General features: G+C 40.5%; 2 protein-coding genes across 13 annotated transcripts in view; one reads left to right on the top strand and one right to left on the bottom strand.

Moving 5' to 3' along the window:
- Positions 1-1,528: 1,528 nt before the first annotated feature.
- Positions 1,529-6,569, bottom strand: LOC128457045 (uncharacterized). 4 transcript variants are annotated; one of them, XM_053441562.1, is made up of 12 exons: positions 6,363-6,569; positions 5,478-5,506; positions 5,273-5,357; positions 4,845-4,994; positions 4,579-4,733; positions 4,312-4,448; positions 4,118-4,211; positions 3,918-4,029; positions 3,195-3,421; positions 2,896-3,067; positions 2,520-2,647; positions 1,529-2,405 (listed from the first exon to the last, which is right to left on the bottom strand). In XM_053441562.1, exons 3-12 carry the CDS (start codon positions 5,352-5,354, stop codon positions 2,088-2,090), a joined length of 1,575 nt encoding a protein of 524 aa, XP_053297537.1. In that variant the 5' UTR covers positions 5,355-5,357; positions 5,478-5,506; positions 6,363-6,569; the 3' UTR covers positions 1,529-2,087. The 4 variants fall into 4 exon arrangements, with proteins under 4 accessions (XP_053297537.1, XP_053297544.1, XP_053297529.1 ...); XM_053441569.1 differs by lacking the exon at positions 6,363-6,569 and adding an exon at positions 5,592-5,994; XM_053441554.1 differs by lacking the exon at positions 6,363-6,569 and having other exon boundaries at positions 5,478-5,994.
- A 592-nt stretch (positions 6,570-7,161) lies between these two features.
- The window catches only part of slc2a9l2 (solute carrier family 2 member 9, like 2), a 110,270-nt gene continuing 100,125 nt past the window's right edge, over positions 7,162-17,306 (top strand). Inside the window, exons 1-4 of one of the 9 annotated variants that reach the window (XM_053443191.1) lie at positions 7,162-7,776; positions 8,535-8,616; positions 10,485-10,730; positions 13,561-13,646. In XM_053443191.1, the coding sequence (XP_053299166.1) occupies positions 13,578-13,646 (69 nt within the window). In that variant the 5' untranslated portion in view covers positions 7,162-7,776; positions 8,535-8,616; positions 10,485-10,730; positions 13,561-13,577. Of the gene's footprint in view, positions 7,777-8,300; positions 8,617-10,274; positions 10,364-10,484; positions 10,731-11,120; positions 11,189-12,396; positions 12,457-13,560; positions 13,647-17,306 lie in introns of those variants that run through there. The other 8 variants (XM_053443157.1, XM_053443180.1, XM_053443149.1 and 5 more) reach the window with 8 other exon arrangements.

A 17,306-nucleotide genomic window follows, 5' to 3' on the forward strand; every position in this document is an offset into this window, starting at 1 on the left:
CGTCTGACCAAAGCCATTATTAAAATCACATTCACATGAAGATTATTAGGGATCTCATGCACATACAACCCTGACACCACAGAAGTATAGTTTGCAACCAGAGGGGGCACTCTGTCCTGTATAGGCGGATTCAGTTATCAGTGTATTCGTCTGTAATCATTTTGATTCTGGGGCAGAACTTGTAGGTCACTTGATTTTATCTTTATGGCTCAATTTATTACATGGTATCACTGTCACTAGATTGCAGGATGACTTAACAGATACACGATACCCGCAGCGCACAATAAATATATAAAGACATCTTGACACGAGCATACAATCCTTTGGGCAGTTTGTGTTAAACTTGTCTTACTGCATTTCTGTATATCGTCATCTAAATGGTCATAAGATAATATGAGCATATGCCTTTCGTATGCGTTTTACTACACTAAACCATAGTTTAAAAAGAGAAAAAGGTGTCATGGCTGCTGCTGACCATGGGCCTGAAGTGACGAGAAGGATGAATGTATGTTTGTGGAATCAATTAATGGATCCTAGTGACTAGAGCCATGCGGATCCATAACCTGGGCAGCGATTGACAGTCGTTTTTTCGGACTCTCGGACCCGCAACTCCAAATGCAGAAGCTGTCACACGGCTGTCTGAACATTTCGCTGCTCCACTGAAATTATGGTCTGGAGAACCATTTTCCACCAACGCGAGAGACCCCCCGATCCTGACCTGTGATCAAATTCTGCGGTCGGTAAATGGTAAATGGTTTTGTATTTATATAGCACTTTTCCAGTCTTGATGACCACTCAAAGTGCTTTATGGTACAGTTTTACATTCACAAATTTGCACACACATTCATACAGTGCATCTATTCGCGGCACTTTGTTATTCTATGGGGGGCCATTCGGTGTTCAGCATCTTGCATCGAACTGCCGGACTGTACTGGAGGACGACCACTCTACCCCTCAGCCACAGCCGCCCGGTACTGTGCTGTCCCAACTCAGGTGAGGCACCGAGCGCCCTGTGGCGTCCGGCCCTCGGCCCCTCATCTCCGAACAAAAGTACTCAGTGGGGGAGCGGGTGGTCTAGTAAAGTGAGCCGTCATCTGCACAGTAAAAAACAGAGTGTCAATTCAACTCTAAGAGAGTTGAAATTAACTCCGTTTCAGATAACATTTGGTCCCACTCAAAATTAGAGTTAAATTGACTCTATGGCCAGTGTCAACTTTTCAGAGTTAATTTTACTCAATTTAGTGTCAAAATTAACAATGAAATGTGTAAAAATATTTAACACTGAGGATTATTCACACTGTTCAGAGTAATACGATTACACTTTATAGAGCCAATTTTACTCATAATAGAGTTTTAAAATGACACTCTAATGTGTAAAAATATTAAATTTTTATTTCTATACAGTGTTATTTTTATATATATATATATATATATACATACATATGTGTGTATATGTATATACATATATATGTGTGTGTGTGTGTGTGTGATCTAACCTATCAAATGGAAAAAACACATTTAGACAAGATGACAGTACAGTATGCTTTATTGCTCAACAGATAAAGCAATATGGAACAACAAAGAGAGCTGTGTCATTCCCTCCATATGACATTTGTGTGTCAAAAGGCCTTGGATAAAGCAGGCTGTCAGCATGAAAGACTACAAAATTGCTTTTTGTCCTGGTCACCTCATATGCATGGTTATGTTCTTTAAAAGTGACTGTAAAGATAGGCAAAGTGAGCAGCAACAATTTTTCATGCATTATCAGCACTGACTCAATCTGGTAAAAGACAGGCATTTCAGATTCAACTTTGCCACAAATAACCAGATGTGGGCGGTAAACAAAACCATTGTGTTTAGCCCAATTCACTCTCATAACTTGAACACTGGAAGGCACTTGCACTGCCTTGACAATTTCAGAACCTCCTTTTTACCATTTCCAAAGACACCATTTTCCCAGGACCAATGTCTAACCGACTAAAAGTTGTGTAAGATCGCCAAAGATATGCCATATGATGCTGGTGTTTTTTTGCCAGCGTTTTGGTGATATTTTTGAATGACTGGAGCTGTTTCTTCATTATTTGACACTAACGCACCATTCTTGCTCGCAGCTCTACAACTCTGGGAGTTTCCTTTGTTTCCCCAACATCAATGTTGTAAATGGTTGTTTGGAGAGAAGTGAAAAAGTTGGCCAAGGAAGAGCTGTAAGAGGTACCAAAGACGTAATGGGCCTTAAAGAGTTCATCTAGGGCTCCCACTGAACCTGTTGCCTTACATGGAAGCGCATACTTGTCAATCACAATAAAGAAGGTGTAAATGCTGCTTCTTGCGGGCCCCTGAGCGAGGAGGTAGGGCTGGCTGCTTTGGCTGATGTTATCCAGGTGCTGCTGTACACTGGTTCCAGCCTACAACCAAACAAACATTCAACAGCAATACTTAGTGACCAACCACTCACAACAGATCACTGTGCATGAAACTGAGGTGATGAAAACTATATTTTTAACAACTGTTCAGCATACTTTTATGAATCTGATGAGGTGTTCCACAGCCTGACATGCCGACACCTTTCCCGGCCTCTTCCTTCCCTGTGCAGATGGTGGTAGGAGATGGAGGAGCAGCAAGATAGCAGACATGTCACTGTCCCAGCCTACAGACCAACAGACATTAGCATTAAGATGAGACAAGATAAGATGTACTTGTCAGATACATCTTTATACTTAGTACAATGCACAGTGAAATGTCTTATTGTGCCTATTTCCAGAAATAATCAAACAAAAAGACACAGTGTAATATATAAGAATGTAAGATATGTAAAATATGAAATATTTACGCCACATGTACATTTAATTGGCATAGTTACAAAAAAATAGCAATTAAAAACAGTCCCAGTCATACCATTCTCAATTTCCGCAGTTGACTCAGCATTGCGCGTTAAATCCAAGAGCCCTGTGGTCGGTACCAGTCCATGGCTTTCTGTTATCACTTTTGTTTTCAGATTAGTGGCCCACTTTTCCAGGAATTTGTTGGCTGTGGCCTCCCCAAACAGCAGTCTGAAATCTTGTTCTATCTGTAATGCAAAAATACGTTGCAAAGAAAGGAGTGATGAGACACACTGCATGTGTGATGCCCACATTTGTGGACTGTTTCTGGGGAAACTTAAATTTGCCGCTTTCTCACAACTGGAGATGTCTTACCAGTCCAGGTGTGTCTAGAAATCTCGGGAAGACTGAGAACACATCCCCTGCTCTCTTCTCATTATTGACTATTGACTGACGATAAATGAAGGTAGCTTTCATCTTCTCACGGATGGTGTCTTCATCAGCAGAGTGTTTCAAAACGGCAATAGCTGCTTCCACATCCTCATCAGATAACACTTTGTCAGCAGTGAAGGGTCTGGGTTGAACACGGCTTGGCCCACCAACTTCAAAGACAAAACACAAGTTTATTGACTCCTGCCTACACAATTCATCAATATCATATGTAACTAGGGCTGTCACATTTATGAATTTTTAGTTGACGAATAACTGCCATACAAATAATTGCGTTTAACTGTTTGAATCTTTTTCTGCTTGTCAGTCTTTTGCAGCATTTCTTTAAATACTGGATTTTTCAACCGTATTTAACGGCTGTATCTCTTTAGCTACACCACGTTAAACTGTCCTTTAACGTACACCATCTATATTTAGACACTCATCTGACTGAATGACATGATGTCATTAAAAGAGGGCCAATCAAACCTTAGATGGTGGGAAACAACATGGAAATAGTGATGAAGGGATGAAAATCTGACATTTCTGTTAGTTTCATCCTGCGTTTTTTGTAACGATGAATGAAAACAATTATGACAGCTATGCATAATAATTGCGATCATTCAAGTTATTGATAACTGTGACAAGCCTGTATGTAATTGAACTTACTTTTTGGAGATTTGCTCACAGACACACCTCTTTCCTCTGCACTTTTTCGTTGGATGGTTTTCAACCGCCATGCAAGGTATCCGGACCCACTCTCTGGGTCGTAGTAATGTTCCTATATGTAATTAAAATACACACAGACTGACTATACTGTCAACAAAGGGCAAGTATGTGTTTAACGCAGTGAGGACCTTTTTACTTACATATCCATGCTGTGAATATGGGTCCTCCAGATATGGAAATAGAGCAACTATCCCCTGCGCATACAACACTCTGACACTTTTGGGGGGGGATGTCCTAACGTATGAATTCAATGATTACAGTCACTCAACTGGTCACAATTAACAACAATACAAATACTAAAAATGTTTCTATAGCCTACATGTCTGATTCTTACCCATGTGTTTGTGTCATCTCAGCAGTGAGAATGTTAATCATCTGTCTTCTGGTGGCATCTTTCAGTGATTTTGTTTTTGCATACTCCTGCATGATTTTTTCACCACCAGGCTTTGTTGTAAGGATTTTTTCAATCAACTTGAATGGAAACAAAATATGCAGTCAGAAATTTTGAAACCAAATGTACAACTGGAAAATGATCACATAAAAACATTCCCTATCAAATGGAACAATATCCTGATTAGACTTAACAATGCCCACTACTCACCGCTTTCGCCTCAAAATGAATGTGGCATGGCTTTTTAGGCTGACTTCCTTCGACAGCAGCGGCTTCTTCAGGGGGGTCACACATTGTGAAGTTCAGAATGATAGTATCGTCAGATGCTGCTGAGCATGATGATGATGTTGATGATAGAGAGGCATCTGTGTATAAAGAATATGAACAAAACAGACGTATATTAAATGGAGCTGTTATTACTCATGTCCCAACCCTAAAGTTTAATATGAACACATATGTGAATGGTCAGTGATTACCTAGTTCTTCTTTGCTCAACATGACTTTGAAGGTTCCAGGTGACTCCTTCACTATTTCTTCAAAGACTTCTCCATCAACTTCTGTGTCGGATTGGTCAAACACCTTCAAGTCTGGTTGCCTGCCTTCTGGTATGTTAAATTTTAGGCACACTGAAGTAAATGAAAAGAAAAAGGATATGATATCAATTGTAACAAACTGGAAAGACAATTTCCTTATGATGAGAATCAAAACATCAACTAAGTGAGTGTCATGTCCTCACAAAATGCTGTTGAGATGAAACTTAAGTCAATAGGTCATTCCCATCCATTTTAAGGCACAGCAGAAACAATTAGCGACTCAGGTAGTTCAGAAAGAATGTTTTCAAGATGAATTAGGTGTATTAACTAAGAAAACTGTTATTTTGTTTTATCCTGATGAACTCACTAACCTTCTTTCATGAAAGCGTCGAATGTTAGGTCAGACAGCCTAACATACTTCTGCTCCCCATCAAACAATACACGCAGCAACATATCCTATTAAAATAAACAAAGGGGAAATATGACAACCGAGAAAAAGCTGTTAAACAGTTACCTTTAATGATTAAATTAAAATTAATGTATAGGACTATTGTTCCATAACCTTAACCTACTTACCAGCTATTGGTCCACTTTGATTGCAATTACTGTGAACAACAAGACAAAGATAATATAATTAAATTGAGATTAACAAATCCATAATGCTATCAGTTAACTAAATTGGTTTCTCACATAATTTTGAGAGAATATAGTTGGGGATCTTAAGTCAAATGGATCCTTCTGGTGCACTCAGACAGCAAAATTTAATAGTCTATGAAAAAGACAAAATAGTTCATTTTAAGTCCATTAGGTAGTAGAACAGAACGACGTAAAATGTTTCTAGCCTAGTGAAATTAAAAATAAAACATAAACTTCTTTTAACTCATTCCGAATAGTTTCTGAACTGTCCGTGCTGTGTGGACGGAGCCTTGGCCGGGCATCTCCCTCTCTTCCTCGGGGCTCTTGCCCTGCTTCTCTCCCCCTCCCCTCAGAGGTGGTCTCCTCTGCGCGCAGCCTTCCACACGTGTCCCAAACGTTTAATGTCTTGACGCTCGTTGCTCGCGGGAGCGAGCTACACTACCGCGTGGGCTTTGTCATACAGGCAGCACTTTGGCAAACTGACATTTATCGTCGGAAATTGAGGCCATTAGCGATTAGCGATTAGCATGCTAATAATAGCATGCTAATAAACAGTTAGGTAAAACGCTACATAACACAAGCACTGTGCATTAATACATAGTTAACATGTTAGCTACATACTGAAGGTGCATCTTATGAGCACATGTCGAACTTATTAACTGTTAGTTAGCAGTAGGCTGTTGCATACTCGACCGTGTCATCTAATAGAGGGCTATATGTTCACAACACGTCCTCAATCAACATCTATGAAATTATAAAACCGTGTTTAGTTGAAAAACAATCCTTAAACGATGTTGCGAACACGGGAATGTTAATGTTACTTACCTGACCGCCTCACCTCTTCAGACTGACTCCAGCAGGGCGTTCAAGACGTCACGTAGACTGGCGCGTAATCATCACTCTGTAGAGTTAAATTTTTCACTGCATGTCTGCAGAATTTGACACTGACTTTTAACTCTACTCTTAGAGTGGATTTACTCTGCATATAGTTGTAAATACTCCATCTAGGTTTAAAAAGGTTGACTCTGACATTTTGACACTCCGTTTTTTACTGTGTGGGAAGCCAGCAGCCACTCTGGTTTTACGGGAATGTTCACAACATGTTCTGTCACCGCCTTGCCAGGGTGGGAAACTTTTATGACAGGCTGCAGGACCGGCTTGGTTGGTGTTCTGGGTGTGTTGTCGAAATTATGTGCATCACAATAAATTAACTGTGTGAACGGAAGAGCGAAAGTAATGCACAGAGACGGTAATTCAACCTGCGCTCAGAGGATTTCCGATCATGGACCACAACTATCAGGTAAACCTCTTTCATTGATGATTTTCAAATGATCCAAATGATGCAATGACACAAAACGTGTTCCAATTTACATGATGATAATCTATTCATACTGAACCAGGAGCTTTTTTTCTTTTAGTCAGGTCTATCTGAGGACTCCAACAAGAGACTTGGCTTTGCCTGGAAGCTCAGCGGACTTCTGATGGGCACAGCACTAATATAAATTCTTAAGGGCTGCCTGGGAACTCACGACTGGAAGATGTTTACAGCTATGAACTTTTGCACCCCTGACACATGCTTCATTGGAACATTCTGAGCTACAATCGTAGTTAGGTTAAGACCAGAGCTGGGCATGAATTGGTCTTGTTAAGGTTAATGATTAGGCTTTGGTCAGGCTGTCCACAATGAATGGAGGTCAATGCAAAGGACATGCGCAAACCTGTGTGTGAATGCTCCTATGTGTAATGCTTAAGTTCAGCTTTGGACATTAAGTTCTGTGTGCGAAATATTCAAAAGCATGTGTGATGAAAATAATTACAGAAGAACAAGCGTTATTTCCAGTCACGTGTAGAAAAGGTTGAGCGGAGTGTTTTCTCAAGTTCAGTTTCTTTCCTCTCCTGCTGCCTCAGCATGGAGGAAGGTGGATCAAATATCTGGGAGCAAAGTAGCTGCCATCAGTGAAAACACGGTGCATACAGTTCATATATCTCCAACAATGTGTATGCACAGTCAGAGGCAGTGGAGACACTGATAAAGGCTAACAGAGGCCCCAGTCACCATCCGGCATCACCACAGGTTGGTGAGTCAAACAATGATCTGCCCGTTGACTCATGGCAGAGCATATATGCTTCTTTTGGAATATGCAGGAGAGAGTTCAACGATTTGACTGAGACACAACATCTTCTGTGCTGGGATGAACCACAGCTGAGTAAAGGAAACCGTGAGAAAAGATATACAACGGTAAGTGTGATCCAAAACTTCCTGTAAATGAGCTGTAGGAGTAGAATTTAGCGTTTTCTTATTAGATTGTACGCACAGGCCTTCTTCTTTCTGCCAAGCTGCTGATTTCCTTATCTTTAGTTTGCAAGGATGACTCTGGAAATGTTGAAATCATTGCAGCTTATTTAATCATGGTATTGGGCAGAATTTTATTTCTCAAATATTTATGATAGTTTTTTAAATATTAGTCTGTTTTTTATATATATATTTTTAAAGTCATTTTCAATTCACATTTGTAGCTGGTTCAGTGCTGTTAAATGTGCTATAAAAAATGTGTCATATACTCAGTGAGATGGGGCACAGATAAAATATTACATTTTACCAAAAGTGTTTAAAAAGAGATTTTATCAACTAAAGGATCTATGGCTTTGCATCAATGTATGCTGAAAAAATAAACCTAAAGTCGTAATTACCTTTTTAAATGGACTGGAGTTAAAATGAATGATGCCTCAATGAAAACACTACAGCCAAATGCAGTTTAAGCTGCCAAATCATTATATATTTAGTGATCTGCTAAACACTGAGTGTGTTCTAAAGCAACAGCCTAATGTCACACACACACTCACTCGTTATGTCTGAAGTTACTGATTAAAAAGGAAGGGGCCCTCTTTCTGCAGCAGTCCACACTGGCTCCGACCACTTTGGGTTCATGTCCAGCTTCAGTAAATTAAGTTAAGGCTGATAGCTCTCATGTGATAATGGCATCTTTTTAATTTCAGTACATTCTTGATGTCGCTGTGGTTGTAAGGATTCCGCCATAAAGTCCTTGGGTTTGGATGCTGAGAGTCGTCAGATTGGCCGGTGAGTATTTTTTTTCTCCCGTTGTTTCTCACAGAAGAAATGAGCCTGTTGAGAATGAGCTTTCCATCTCTACATTACAACACATGCATAGTGACACAGCAATGCAAACAATCCCCTGTGGTGAGTTTACGGGCCGGTGGGTTTCAGACAGCGGGAAAATCAATGTTTAACACAGTTTTCTGACATCAGGTGTAATGACTGTTCACAGCAGCAGGAAGAAAAAACAAGTCTGTAAAAGAAACTAGTATATGAGCTGTGGAAAGAACTTTGTAAAATTTGCAAGACTCAGGGTTTATTGTGTGTGTACTAGCACATGAGGACACATGACTAAACACACACTGGAGTTGACAGTGTTGTTTACATAGATTATGAGAAAGAAGATCCCCACCCCTCCTGACGCAGAATGAATATGTTTTGTGTCTCCTTGAGGGCATTTTGGGTTGTATCTCTCATGGTGTCTCTTTATGCGCATTTTGTGTCTCTCTGTCGTTGTTTGCGTTGTCTCCTCGAAGTTGTTTAGTGTCTCTTTTTGTCCGTTCTGCATCTCAACATAGTTGTTTTGCCTCCCTGTGAGATCACTTTTCATTTCTTTGTGCTCATTTCACCTCTTTGAGCTGAGCACCAAGACTTTCAGACAAGAAGCAGTCCCATGACACAGAAGCTTGTTTGCTCCTTGCTTGAACGATATGACTGTCAGTAGACTGTGGCACGTTCAACGTTGAACAATATAGATAATGAATCCGGAGCTGTGCATATATGAGGAGAGAAGCATAGGATTCAGTTGTAACTGGTATAGGATCAGGCCTGTAGCTGTTTTCCCAGTAAACAGACAGGATTCCGGCTTCTGTTTGGCAACTTTATTCTCCCTGGTCCTGTCTTATTTATTTTTGTAGCCACCTTATCCACGCGACAGTCGGACTCAACACATGCACACAATGTTAATGCGGTTTTACATCACTGCCATAAAGCGGACTGATGTTTAATTACTGTGTCAATCAAAACAGCAGTAAAATTTACCCCTGTAGAAGTAACAATACAAATATAGGTGAGAAAAAGATTCATTAATGCATTAGAACAAATGTAAGTACATATTCTGCTTAAGAGTCTGACTAATTACTTTCTGGGTATAAGTTATTAAGTTCAATAATTCCTATGTTGCAGCATTGACATGTATAGTGCACAATTTGTGCTATAACAAATTATGGCACACATACCTGTATATTGTATATTCTTTGTCATCTTCTCTACATACAGTGGTTTGTTATGCTCTACCCGTGGATTATTTTCCCACTGCGAGGTCTACCCACACCCTGGGAAACCTTATAGCTGTGACAAGAGCGGGCCCTGAGGGGGTGTTCACCTTACATGCCTGAGTTTATATTTGTTCCCGTCTTTTTGTTTCTGGTCCTGACTCAGATATTTCCATAGCTAAGTTAAAAAATAAAGAAAAACTGTATCTACTCAAGAGTTGCTCAATTCCCCAGGTGCACACCGCTGCAATGAAATTCAAGCTATGTCAAATGTTTGGCTCATGTTCATGACCCTTTAGGTGCTCTTTACAGCCGTTTTTATGTACGTCACACACACGGCTCACATGTTTGTAATATAGATGGCGGCCAGGCAGCATTTTTAACAATGTGATTTTATGTTGAGCAAAGGGAGAATAAAGGAGCCATTGATCTGAGGGAAAGCTGCCTGAGGAGAGGGGCTTTGGAGGGACTGAAGGCCAGCTCTTCTGCTGTGTTACGTAACAAGCTAAACTTGCTGACTTACTTATAATAGCTCCAATAGCGTTGTTGCTTCATTTTAGAGGAAATTAGCATCCGGCACGTCGCTGTTCGATAACCTCATGCATGTTACCTCGACAGTTGCTGTAGCATGAGGATCGCTCTGTTGGTACTCTGATTCGAAACATCATCTGTTGTTCTGATGAAGAGGAGGAGGAGGGGGGGCCGTTCCTCATGCTAACACGCGGCCGAGGAATGCAGCACAACAATGGAGCACAGATGAGCTGGATGGGCACTCTTGTTTTAAGGGTAGAGACAAATACATTTTCCATCAGCAGCATGGTGATTTGGCCTCCATGGTGAGATGCTGACTTTACACTACTTAAGGTAAGAAGCAGGATTTATTCACAATAATTTGTGCTTGCACTTTTTACTTTCTTTGCGGTAATAGCTTGATCCAGCTGTTGTCCACATGTCTGACTGATGTGTTTACATGCAGAGAGAAGATGCTGATTTAGATGATCTTATTAAATTAAGTATTGACAAGAGAGTTTCTGAGACAGATGTTCTCCTGCAGACACAGAGAACAATGTGTTTCCCCCTGCTTGTGGACCATCTGCCATGTGATGGACCCTGTCTGGGCCGTGTTTACTACCACTAACCACACAAGCAAGTGATCTCGTTCAGGGGGGGGGGGGGGGGGGGGGCTAGATGCCGCTCACCTTCATGTCAAAACACAAGGGAGGGACATCAGAGTTAATCATTTGTCAGTGTTATATAATCTTTGGCAAAACTGCTTGATCACTAGTCCTCCTGAAAGCACTGGACACATGAGCATGAGTAGAGTAAGTATCCACAATGATATTTGTAACTTGGATTGGTAAAGAAAAAGATTTATTGTGGGAAACTGATTTCTTGCTGACATATCAGTCTTTGTGTTGTGGTCAAGATTTGGTTGTAGGTTACTGGGTTGTAGGATTAAATCAAAGAGTTCTAAACCTATTTTTGTATCAGGTAATGCAACAGGACAGTGAATTAACTAATAAAATAGTATCAGTTCATTGTAAATATCACATTATAGTGGATCCTCATTGCTTTTCTATGGGCAGAGGATGATACTGACGAGAAGTAGACATGAGGTGACTTGTTGCTCATCCAGGGACATTCTCTTTGCTAATCCTTTAGATCTTTAATATGTTAAACATTTGAATCAATGTCTTCTGCTGTATCTGCTGCTGGATGAATCACATTTGCAATACATGAGACTGATCTCTTATGATGCACAGCTGTGTGAAGGGCTGTACACTGGACACTGTGTGACTTCCTAGAGGCTACATGTGATCTATGACAATAAAATAAACTCCATCAAATCCTCGATTTGATTCAATCACATCTCTCATCTCGTATGTTCACATACATAATTGAAAAATTTGAATTAAAATAGTATAATGTTATAATTGGAAAAAAAAGTATTTTTTACTGCAGTATTTATGATCAGGAACCTGCAGCAGTAACTAAGATCTGCTCAGTTGATCAGTTTTAGCGGCAACTTTTGTCTTGTGTGTGAAGTTTTATTGTTGGTGTAACCCTGAACTTTTTGCATGTCAATCACAGACTCACCTACCCTGTTGATTCGCGACCTTCTGAGACATGCGGAGGCTTTCAGTAGTGAAATAGTGGACAATTGGATTGTGTTGCAGCAGCTGCTTTAGACGTTTTGAAGGCGACAAGTCAGAAGAAGATACATTTCCATTTATACCTGCATTATTGTACAGTAAAGATTCGAATCTGAATGATAAATGACTTGGTAAGGAATGAAGTATTTCACAATATGTTGAAATTAGTTTCCAGCAGGAGGGTGTGTGGCTATTCAGTGAAGCCTCTTTCCATTCAGAGGTTATTCAGGGTCGTGATGGCATCACAGACACGAGAGGGGTGTGTCCGTAAAGTCTTGCAAACTGCCTACATCCGGTGTCATGTGCAAACAGAACGGTGCAAACAGAACGACTGCTCACTTTTCTAACATGAATCAGCATCTTTTTTTCTGCTGCAGGTATCGATCGCTGATACAATCACACTGTGCAGCCACTCTACAGGAGGTCACTTTGAGAAGGTTAAATCCACGTCTCATATCTCATCAAATACTTACAGAATAGGATATTAATTGTGAAAGGTGAAATCGGATGATTCTCCCTGCAGTAATTTGAGTTTAGATTTCCAAGGTTAGGAATGACATTTCACGATATATTAAATTTGTTGGTGATAGTGATCGTTAATGTTTTTTAAACCTGTAAAAGTGACTTTACAGAAATTTAGGCTTGAAAAAAACCCTAAAGCCTCCAATAAACACTCTACAATAACAGTCATCTGATATGGACTGGTATTAAAACAAATTGTATTGAGAAGTTGAACAACTCCAGCACCCAGATTAGTAATGGCAGTTAAGTGGTTTAAGGGAGGCAGGGTAGGAGGACAAGTTTCTGAAGTGTCTTCCAATGAATTCACCCTGCAGCGGTGGCTCTTCAGGACTCTGAGTCCTGCGGGTTGTCGTCCAATCAACCGACTCATTTACAGTCTGAAGGCAAGCTGACTGAATGCTATTAAATGTAATTAACTGTGTGGTAGGAGAGGAAATGAGCAGCGCTGCAGCAGGAGACACCGACTCCTGTGAGCTACACAGGGAATGCTCAGTTCAGAATTCCCAGAAGCCCATTTAAGAAGTTTAATTAACCTTTTTTTTTATCTCTTAAGAGTATAAAGACTTGACTTATATCTTGAAACACATCTTACAGTTAATGCCCTGCAGCAAAAATGCAAATACATATTCATTCGACAGTCTTCTGGCTGTGTTACTGTTCTTTTGTCCACTAGGGGGCAGACTGAGTCTTGTATTAGCAATCTGTTACAATCAGGCAAAGTTGAAGAGTCCTGTACTGTGGTGCAGTAAAAAAAAAGACCATTGTGTTTTCAGTAAAAAATCCAATCCTTCCAACTCTAGTTGAGATCTGCTGGTAAATCATTAACTTGTGACCAAGTTCTAATCAGTAATCCTGTGTGATCTTGTCTAATGTCCGTACATGCACTGTTGTTTCCTATTCAGCAGATGTTTGTATAGCAGCAGCAGCAGTTTCTATAATAAATCCCATTTCCTCTTCTCGTTGTGAAACGTGTGTTGTATGAACCACATGTCTGATGAGATATGAACTTCTCCCTCCAGGCTGCTGAGACTTTAACATGGACAAACCACAGAAGGACAAATCGCCTGATCACAAGAAGACAGATGCCAGAAAGAATTCCGGGAAGGTTAGTGTGATTTGACCTCTTACAACGCAGCACAACATTATGTGTGCTAATTCATGATGTTTGATTAGTGTGACAGCACAACATTAGCCCTGCCCTTAGACATCTAGGTACTGTAGGTCACCGCTGCTTGGCATGTTGTTGTTATTCGCTTTTGATGTCATACATTAACCCGTTCAGATGGTAGGTGCTGTATGTGGACAGGAAGTATCTCTGGTGTACTTGAATAAATATGTACATGACCTTTGACATTTATGCTCATTTTCAAATGTCATTGTTGACAACAGAGGCCTTGCAACTGTTATAATCTAAAATCACATCAAACTTTGATTCAAGGGAAAACACAGACACACACACACACACACACACACACACACACACACACACACACACACACACACACACACACACACACACACACTCAGTCGGTTTCTGAGCTTGATCTTGGACTGCAGGTTTTAATTGTGCCAACTGACTAAGGTTCCGGTGGAGATTCAACCTCATCCTTTCACTCAGCCCCCTCTCATTTGACACACATTTGATTTCTGCATATTGACGTGATGAATAGGTCACTGATTTCTTCTTTTTTTCAAGAGATCATGAAATCAATGAAACTGTATTCTGAGTTAGACCCATACGGCCAATTCTCCAGATTCCTGAGGGGGTGGGGTGGGGACTCGAATAACACTTTTTTTTCAAGCATGCGGGTGGCACGGACTTGCGGGGGTTAATGCTGACGACTCACAGAAGTAGGTTCCTGTTTTGAATCCTGGTTCGGTTAGGGGTCTTTTTTTGTGGAGTTTGCATGTTCTCCCCGTGTCTGTGCGGGTTTTTCTCCATACTCCGGCTTCCTCATAAAGTCCACAAACACGCAGATAGTGGCAATATGTTGCGATACACTTGCAACCTTTCGAGGGGTTTACCCCACCTATCATCAGCTGGGAGTGGCTCCAGCTCCACCTTGATACGGATAAGGATAATGGATGGATGATAGTGGGATGGAAAGTCATGTCAATATACCTTATATTCATAAATGGCCTATCAGCAGAGTGATGACTAAAATGCATAAACTACTGCCATTTCAGGAATGTGTGTGTGTGTGTGTGTGTGTGTTTTATTTATAATGCAAGTGTTGAAAATGCATTTATTTATTTCAAAGCTTGTAAGAGACATTAAAGCAAAGACGATATTTCATCATTTTTCTTTTTGCTCAGGCAGAGAAGTGACCTTTCCTCTCGTGCATGGACAACACCGGGGGCTACATTTCTTAGCAGTGTGCAGAGATTGCAAAATGATTACAAAACAATTGTTAAACTAAGCATGTGGGAGAGCACGTTGGTCAATCAGTCAGTGGATTACAGGAAACACAATGTGTATTTCAATGTCCCTCTGTTAATACAAATGTGTGATCAATGATTAAGCTTAAACTCACAAGGGAAATTAATTAAAATGAAAGCAAGGTTAAACCAAGCAGGAAATTAAAAGGTTGTGTTTAGTCTCAAAATGTATTCGATGTACAGTGCATGGTTTTAAAGGTTTATGCACTGTGGATCTAATAATAACAATACCCTTTTTATATGATCTTTCAAACCACAGTTGCACCATGCTGTACAAGTTGAAAGTAAAAAATTTAGAGCCCTTTTTTAAATTAAAGAAATAGGAAACACTTAAAAACTTAGAAAAAGATAAGGTAGCACATTGCAAAGTGAATGAAATATTCCATCAGATCACAACTAGCAGAAAAATTTGTCCATAATATCTGGGATACCGGGACAGGAAGAATATTGTGGCAAATGACTTAGGTGCAATGGAAGCGTAGATTGTAGTGTACTGTTGTCGTATAGATTATCTGTACATTCATTCGCCAACCCTCAAAAGACAGGAAAAGGTAACGTGAATGTTTGTGTTATATGGAAGTGAACAATTGAAGCTTTTCATAACTGGCATCGTTGTTTTTGGCTGTCATTCTGTAGCTCAGTAACAATCCAATACCTCCTACCTGCTCCTATGAAGGGCGGAGACCTGCAGAGCAAATGTCTGGATCTTTTCTTTTTTGTGTTGTCTTTATTATGTGTTTTTCCGAAGGTTGGAGAATCTATAAAAACACACTCAGACTTGGCCATCTCTTTCGGGCCCAATAAATCCAGGTCTATCCATCAGTCTCTTAGATAAGCGATTCCTGAGAAAGCCTTGCTTATGACATGAAGACCAAAGGAAGACAGATGAGCCATGCCGTGACGACAACAACACATGCATACTCTTAAGAGGAGGACCAAAATGTCAACTCTGCTTACATGCATCTCATAATGTGCTGACATGTTGATTCTTCCAAAAGGGACATTGCATGACTTCACTTTCATCGAAACTTTGTCCTTTTCTCTTGTGGCCCCTATTGGACAATTTGAATTAATTTGATCCATTTAGTGGAGAAACTTTCGGAGTAGCAAAAAATCTCCATGGGAACTTGAGGTATCTATTCCCAGCATCATCTTAATCTGGTAATAGACCACTGTTTGTCATTCCATATAAATCATATCATACTGGAGCATTTCCATCAGGAGAGACCATATGAAGAATGAACAAAAGATATTGCCATGCACAAGAAGAGATGAAAGTGATGAGATGTATAAAAGTCTATTTGGCTGGTAAAAAAAAAAAAATGAAAATGTAATGGTAGACCCCTTGGGATGTCGTCAAGGTTGGAAGGGGGCGTGGCTGCGTAGCATAGGAAACCCCCCCAGGGTCTTAACACTGCTGGTAGTGGACCTGAACTACAACATGTTGAGGATCTGAATGAGATGAGATGAGTGGCCTGACATGGAGGTGACTGGTGAGGAGGAGGAGGGTCACAGTGATGATGAAATCTGATTGGATTACAGTAACCGTCCGGTCAGCTGATTAGACAAGGTTGGGAATGGAATGTGTCAGAGAGAAAATGTTTAGTAACTGAATGTATCCTTAACTTCATTAGGACCACTTAAAGGGCAATTGTCGTTAAATTGCTAAATAAAGCTGTAACATTATACTATATTGATATTTTCCTGAAGCTCAGCTTAAATTTGTTCTGGAAAACCTAAACAGCATTCAGTGAATCTCTAATCCCTCCCTCTCTCTATGCTTATTGATCAGCTGATTGTGGGCACAGTTTCCTCCAGCCAATCATGCAGCTGCTGTCCAACTTGAAATCCCTTCTCCTCTCTTCCGCAGTCGGCCGTCATGTCTGACTTCTCTGCTCCCCGCTCCGGTCCCTTCACAGCGTGAATAGTCTCATTCACCGGAGTCTCTCTCTTTAATTACGCCTCGGTCGATAATGTAATTAAATGAATAAAGCTTGCAGTTCAAGGAGCTTGGCTTCTTAAAGCAGACATAACCAACGCTTTCATAATCATCTCATACATTCTTCTCAGTGGAATCTGTTCGGCAGCCGGAGGGAATCAAAAGATTATTTTGCAGAGCGCCTGATTTTCGGATGTAGAGCAGAATCCTGAGAGTTCCTGCGGTTCACATCTGCTGGATGATTCCTCCTGATCATTTCCCCCTCGGCTCAAGTGCGTCCCTCTCCGATCTTAACTCTTTCAGTCCCTCTATCAGATAAAAAAATAAATAAATTAATAAAACCCTACAGAGCATTTTTCGACAGCTCAAAATCCTCCCGTGCAGTTA

This window comes from Pleuronectes platessa, chromosome 2 (genome assembly GCF_947347685.1).
Source record: "Pleuronectes platessa chromosome 2, fPlePla1.1, whole genome shotgun sequence".
NCBI classification, from domain to species: Eukaryota; Metazoa; Chordata; class Actinopteri; order Pleuronectiformes; family Pleuronectidae; genus Pleuronectes; species Pleuronectes platessa.

What these genes read in the sequence shown, in the direction of transcription:
- LOC128457045 (XM_053441562.1), bottom strand. Translation starts at nt 5,354, where the DNA reads ATGTTGCTGCGTGTATTGTTTGATGGGGAGCAGAAGTATGTTAGGCTG. An exon ending in CGACGCTTTCATGAAAGAAG is followed by an intron (nt 4,995 to 5,272) that starts GTTAGTGAGTTC and finishes CATTTACTTCAG; the next exon opens with TGTGCCTAAAATTTAACATA. An exon ending in ACCTCATCAGATTCATAAAA is followed by an intron (nt 2,406 to 2,519) that starts GTATGCTGAACA and finishes GTTTGGTTGTAG; the next exon opens with GCTGGAACCAGTGTACAGCA.